This window comes from Seriola aureovittata, chromosome 12, assembly GCF_021018895.1.
Source record: "Seriola aureovittata isolate HTS-2021-v1 ecotype China chromosome 12, ASM2101889v1, whole genome shotgun sequence".
NCBI lineage: Eukaryota > Metazoa > Chordata > Actinopteri > Carangiformes > Carangidae > Seriola > Seriola aureovittata.
The window spans coordinates 14071393-14078962 of record NC_079375.1 but is presented as its reverse complement, the minus strand read 5'-3'; the positions used below and the strand labels follow the sequence as shown (position 1 = coordinate 14078962).

General features: G+C 37.0%; 1 protein-coding gene across 4 annotated transcripts in view; it reads right to left on the bottom strand.

Annotated features, from left to right (window-relative positions):
* Positions 1-5467: 5467 nt before the first annotated feature.
* LOC130178414 (zinc finger protein 521-like) overlaps positions 5468-7570 on the bottom strand; it is a 91405-nt gene continuing 89302 nt past the window's right edge. For all 4 annotated transcript variants that reach the window (XM_056390614.1, XM_056390611.1, XM_056390612.1 and 1 more), the window contains one exon: positions 5468-6908. In XM_056390614.1, the coding sequence (XP_056246589.1) occupies positions 6879-6908 (30 nt within the window). In that variant the 3' untranslated portion in view covers positions 5468-6878. The remainder of the gene's footprint in view (positions 6909-7570) is intronic.

Below are 7570 nucleotides of genomic sequence, written 5' to 3'. Positions count from 1 at the left end.
GGACTGTCATCTTTCATTCAGAGCGTCATGGGTTCAACTCCCACAAGGTCCTCCACCTGCATATTCCTTTATTAACATTTTTTAACCATACTATAATATGACTTTTTTCAGCATTATTATGCCTTAATATACTATGTAGTTGCATGCCTTGCCATACTGTGACATTTTTATGACCTTTTATGCCTTAATACATGATCTTTTTTTTTTTGACTTCTTGGCCATACTATACTATGGCGTTTTTTGCATTTTATGCCGTACTATAAAATTATGTTTTTTGGCATTTTTATGCCTTACTATACTATGCAGCTTCATGCCTTGCCATACTATGACGTTTTTATGACCTTTTAGGAACTAATTTATTGTGATGTTTTTTTTAACTTTTTGCCATACTATACTATGGCGTTTTTTGCATTTTTAAGCCATACTATAAAATGATGTTTTTTGGCATTTTTATGCCTTACTATACTATGCAGCTTCCTGCCTTGCCATACTATGACGTTTTTATGACCTTTTAGGAATTAATTTATTGTAATGTTTTTTTGAACTTTTTGCCATACTATACTATGGCGTTTTTTGCATTTTTAAGCCATACTATAAAATGATGTTTTTTGGCATTTTTATGCCTTACTATACTATGCGGCTTCATGCCTTGCCATACTATGACGTTTTTATGACCTTTTAGGAATTAATTTATGATGATGTTTTTTTGAACTTTTTGCCATACTATACTATGGCGTTTCTTTGGCATTTCCATGCCACACCATACTTTGTCGTTTTACTGTATAACGACATTTTTGTGTCGGTCATGGGTTCAACTCCCACAAGGTCCTCCACCTGCATATTCTTTTATTAACATTTTTTAACCATACTATAATATGACGTTTTTCAGCATTTTTATGCCTTACTATACTATGTAGTTATTGTGACATTTTTATGACCTTTTATGCCTTAATACATGATCTTTTTTTTTTTTGACTTCTTGGCCATACTATACTATGGCGTTTTTTGCATTTTATGCCATACTATCAAATGATGTTTTTTGGCATTTTTATGCCTTACTATACTATGCAGCTTCATGCCTTGCCATACTATGACGTTTTTATGACCTTTTAGGAACTAATTTATTGTGATGTTTTTTTGAATTTTTTGCCGGCTTTTTTTGCATTTTTATGCCATACTATCAAATGATGTTTTTTGGCATTTTTATGCCTTACTATACTATGCAGCTTCATGCCTTGCCATACTATGACGTTTTTATGACCTTTTAGGAACTAATTTATTGTGATGTTTTTTTTTAACTTTTTGCCATACTATACTATGGCGTTTTTTGCATTTTTAAGCCATACTATAAAATGATCTTTTTTGGCATTTTTATGCCTTACTATACTATGCGGCTTCATGCCTTGCCATACTATGACGTTTTTATGACCTTTAATGCCTTAATATATGATGATGTTTTTTTGAATTTTTTGCCATACTATACTATGGCGTTTCTTCGGCATTTCCATGCCACACCATACTGTGTCGTTTTACTGTATAATGACATTATTCTGCTGCATTACCAAATGTCAGTAATGGGGTAGCTTTAGTACAATGGTTAGGACTGTCCTCTTTCGTTCAGAGGGTCATGGGGTCAACTCCCACAAGGTCCTCCACCTGCATATTCTTTTATTAACATTTTTTAACCATACTATAATATGACGTTTTTCAGCATTTTTATGCCTTACTATACTATGTAGTTATTGTGACATTTTTATGACCTTTTATGCCTTAATACATGATCTTTTTTTTTTTTGACTTCTTGGCCATACTATACTATGGCGTTTTTTGCATTTTATGCCATACTAAAAATGATGTTTTTTGGCATTTTTATGCCTTACTATACTATGCAGCTTCGTGCTTTGCCATACTATGATGTTTTTATGACCTTTTATGCCTTTATATATGATCTTGTTTTTTTGAATTTTTTGCCATACTATACTATGGTGTTTTTTGCATTTTTATGCCATACTATAAAATGATGTTTTTTGGCATTTTTATGCCTTACTATACTATGCAGCTTCATGCCTTGCCATACTATGACGTTTTTATGACCTTTTAGGAATTAATTTATTGTGATGTTTTTTTGAATTTTTTGCCATACTATACTATGGCGTTTTTTGCATTTTTATGCCATACTATAAAATGATGTTTTTTGGCATTTTTATGCCTTACTATACTATGCGGCTTCATGCCTTGCCATACTATGACGTTTTTATGACCTTTAATGCCTTAATATATGATGATGTTTTTTTGAATTTTTTGCCATACTATACTATGGCGTTTCTTTGGCATTTCCATGCCCCACCATACTGTGTCGTTTTACTGTATAATGACATTTTTGTGCTGCATTACCAAATGTTAGTAATGGGGTAGCTTTAGTACAATGGTTAGGACTGTCCTCTTTCGTTCAGAGGGTCATGGGTTCAACTCCCACAAGGTCCTCAACCTGCATATTCTTTTATTAACATTTTTTAACCATACTATAATATGACGTTTTTCAGCATTTTTATGCCTTACTATACTATGTAGTTATTGTGACATTTTTATGACCTTTTATGCCTTAATACATGATCTTTTTTTTTTTTGACTTCTTGGCCATACTATACTATGGCGTTTTTTGCATTTTATGCCATACTAAAAATGATGTTTTTTGGCATTTTTATGCCTTACTATACTATGCAGCTTCGTGCTTTGCCATACTATGATGTTTTTATGACCTTTTATGCCTTCATATATGATCTTGTTTTTTTGAATTTTTTGCCATACTATACTATGGCGTTTTTTGCATTTTTATGCCATACTATAAAATGATGTTTTTTGGCATTTTTATGCCTTACTATACTATGCAGCTTCATGCCTTGCCATACTATGACGTTTTTATGACCTTTAATGCCTTAATATATGATGATGTTTTTTTGAATTTTTTGCCATACTATACTATGGCGTTTCTTTGGCATTTCCATGCCACACCACATTTTTGTGTCCTGCATTACCAAATGTCAGTAATGGGGTAACTTTGGTACAATGGTTAGGACTGTCATCTTTCATTCAGAGCATCATGGGTTCAACTCCCACAAGGTCCTCCACCTGCATATTCCTTTATTAACATTTTTTAACCATACTATAATATGACGTTTTTCAGCATTTTTATGCCTTACTATACTATGTAGTTGCATGCCTTGCCATACTGTGACATTTTTATGACCTTTTATGCCTTAATACATGATCTTTTTTTTTTTGACTTCTTGGCCATACTATACTATGGCATTTTTTGCATTTTTATGCCATACTATAGAATTATGTTTTTTGGCATTTTTATGCCTTACTATACTATGCAGCTTCATGCTTTGCCATACTATGACGTTTTTATGACCTTTTAGGAACTAATTTATTGTGAGTTTTTTTTTGAATTTTTTGCCATACTATACTATGGCGTTTCTTTGGCATTTCCATGCCACACTATACTTTGTTGTTTTACTGTATTATGACATTTTTATGGCCTGCATTTACCACATTTTTATATCTTAATATATTATGATGTTTTTCTTTAACATTTTAATGCCTTACTATACAATCAGGTTTTTTGACATTTTTATGCCATACTATACGATGATGTTTTATTGATATTTTTACACATGTACATATATTCCATTTGCATATGGGCATTTCTGAATGTAAATTCAGATCTTGTATGTTAATAAACCATTTGGTTGACAGCATTAAAAAGTCAATCTCTCTGTTTTGGAGGGGTGGCGGGATTGTTGCGTCCCAATGTTAAGACCAAACCTATGCCCTTGGCCGAATCAAATTCTGCTTAGGGCCCCATAAATGCCGGCTCTGCTCCCGACATCTGGCCCAGCTGCCCAGTTTCACTAAGGACTGGCCAGGCTCTCAGCAGCACTGAGTTCCAATTGCATTGAGGTTACGTTCAGGCGACGACACTGTGGAGGATCAGCCAGGCTAAGTTATCTCTGAACAAGCCATCCATTCTGCTGCTTTCTGATAGAAGAATACTTGGGGGCTGTGTAATTATATTGCTTTAAATGAACCCCTGAGAATGCCCCTGCCAAAGCGCCCACAAAGTCTCACACTTGGGCGAGTGTCAGAAACACAACGCTTGTGTATGCACTCATGTGTGTAGCCGTGTGTGTGTGTGCGTGTGTGTTTTTTGCTGCTTAGGCTGGCTTTAAAAGGGAGGCCGTAGTGGTTCTGATACGCCTCACAAGTGAATTTAATTAAATCATAAATATGAGCTGGAGGCCGCCACCCAATTTAATGTAATGGATGATGTGGGCCAGTCCATCTCTGGCAAAGCAAAGTTCTGGACCCGTTCAAATGCCCTTGAAGCTTATTAAAAGTGCCTGGCACAGGGAGATGCTAGCAAAGTTGTTTAATGGATGCCCAGCTTGCATTCAGTATGACAGTTAATGTTGGGCTGTACCATCTCTGATGTGGACGAGGGGTTGGTTCTTCATTGTGGAAGTCTGTCACTGCATGAGACTCTGCCCATTCCTCATCTGATCCTCGTTATAGTAATGCAATAAAAGCTAATAGATGACAGACAACATGCACATTTGATGTTACGCTTGAAATGAGAAAATTCAATAAGACAAGCTTCACAAAACTCAATTACATTGCTTTTGTAAAACACTGTATGTGATCACTTCTTGTGACAAATGAGCTTTAATATTATTATCCAGAGGGATCACATTTATGGTTTTATATATGTTTTGCCCATAAAAGATCAAAACAATATATGTAGGCATATCATTGTGCTTCTATTATTATTTTTACTTATGTAGAATAGGCATACAACATTTGGTAAAGTATGCAGAATTTCCGATATAATGAACTACAGTATCTGCTTTATATTTCAAATGAAGCATTAGTTCACAGTCATTTGTTACTCAGAGTATAACCTAGTTACAGTGCTAGGAGCTGCAGCGCTGAGCCTTTTCAAAACAAAACTGAAAGCTTCAACAAATGTTATGCTGCTCGTGTGTCACCATTGATGAATCATTTGCTGAGACAGACAGATGTTGTTGCACGGGTTTTGTCCCATTCGGCAAAGGCAGAAGAATCTTTTCCTCGGTCTCCCGGAGTGCTGGAGGCTCCCTAAATAGACCTAGCGCAAGGGTGTGTAGAATGGGACCGCACAGGGTGATGGGTAATGGAGTCATTAATAACACAGACCTCCCTTAAGATGCTCAGATGTTCGTTAGTGAGAGCCACGAGGGAGTGAGGAAAAATAGGATGCAATTTGATACAATGAAAGAAAAAAAAAAGCAGTGTAAGCTTTTGATGATGATCGCGTTCATGCTGTCATAGGTCTTGTCTGATGGGTTAATTGTATATGCAGACACACACATTAACGCACAGACACACGCACGCTTTCTAGATAGATAATGAAGGAACATGGAAGCCATTTCCTCATACAGTTTTTAATATTTCCATCACATGTGCAACACAAAAAAAAACGAGGTCTGCCAAATACAGAACTCCATATTTGTACAATACATTTTAATAACATTGGAGATAACTGTCCATTAGCTGCAGGAGATGGTGATTTCCTGTAAACTGTGTACGAACAATTCTCAATCAAAATGTCAAAACATTAAAGTTTCATACAAAAGTGCATCTCAGGTTCAATGAATGCAAAACATTTACATAACAGAATGGTTTAAAGTTTTGTATGATGCCACAGTGGCTTCCAGCTTGAGCAGAGAGCAATGGGATACTGCAGAGAAACAAGAAGAGTACTCGGGCACTCTCCAGGAGAGCCAGGGAGTTTTGTAACTACGGTATATCCCCGAGAGAGACTGAAATTGCGTTCAATCTTCATGACCCCAAATCCAAATGGGTTTACTCCCCCATTGAAAAAAAAATATGTAGCGATAACAACAAAAAAAAAAAATTCCAGTAATCTCCAGGCTTCAAAGAGCAGTAAACATTAACAACAGAAATGTACAGGTTGAGTCAGTGGGCTGGAGATTTCCCCATGCTCTGAGAGCCACATGGGAACTTCTGTTCACGAGCCAACCAGAGGAACTAGCCTTTTCCAAATCTGTGTCACTGCGTTTGCATATATCAGCATCCTGTCCTGTTTTTCTGTTCTCTGTGTTGTTTCTCCCCCCCCCCCCTTTTTCATCTGAACCCCAGCGCAGGCAGTGCAGATTAGTCGCACCGCTGTTCTCAGCTGGTCCTCTGGTAGCCATGTTACGACAGACACACAGACAAGATCTCAGCCTATGCTGGTGAATCAAGCTTTTCTATCCCATAATGATTGACCATGTCAGGATACAGAGTGACATACTGCGCAGTAGGAGTGGCGCTGATGAAAAGAGTCCTCCTGACAACACTTGCGGATTCCTACAGTTTCCTACACTCTCAGTGGCACCCTGTTTCTCCTTTACACAACTGGTTGAGTCCCATCTGGTCTGATTGACAATGTCATTGATCTTTTTTTTTTCCCTTCTCTTTTTTGGACAAACATCTTGAACTGTACATTGGCAAATACTGTATAAGATTGCAATATAGCTGTAGTTAAGCAACACATGAAGAATTCTATGTACAAACAAGTTGGCTTTTTCTTTACTTTTGAAATAATGGTCAGTAAAGAACGGAGAGGGTTCTTTTATGTTCTTTCCCCCTCTTTCTTTTATTTTTCTTTGCTTTTCTTTTTTCTTGCTGTGGCGTGGTTCCTTGTGGTGTGACTGAATTGAAAGTTCAGTGCAAGACAGTCAGTGGAAAACTGCACTGACGGTAATTGGTGGTCAGACATTATTCTCTGCGTCATGTGGTCCTTGTTCTTGGCCACGGAGCTGATCTTTGCCATGTTAGCTGCTGTGCTGAGTCAACGTGTGGTTCTGCAAGGACACAAAAAGAAACAGGGGAAACATTATGATCACATATAACCGATGCATTTTTCCTTTTCACTTCTTGCCTTTCATTAAACAGACATTATTCATCGTCCATATCAAGGCCACTAATGTTGCGCCTTACAAGTAATTTAAAATGCTAGGATTGACAGGCACTGTCTTTTGATTATCTTGACATTTGAACATCATCATTATTATGCTTTTATTATCCAGATCCAATTAACTTACACAGGAGTCAAACCTGTCTGTGGATCAATAGCAGTTGGCTGTGGGATTACGGACTGTTAAGTCCTGGTCTAACACAAAGGCACAAGACCACTGATAGATAACATCCCATTCCTCAGAAATCCTGCCTCCCGATCAAAGGCTGTGTCCATGGAAACAAATCCATAACAAGGCACTGACACACCTGATGGAATATCTTCCTTGGAGTCTTGTTTATCTAGTACCTACATGTATTGAATGGGCTGCAAATACACTGCAGGAAAAAAAAAAAGTTGAGAAATAGCGGTGAGGTATTTTTTAAAAGGATCTGATCCTCCACACTTGTGTATATATGTAACGGTCCACAATTCGCTATGATGGGATAACACGCTGACAGCATCACTCTGTTTTGCTGTATCTCCCAAATTTATGCAGGCACACACACA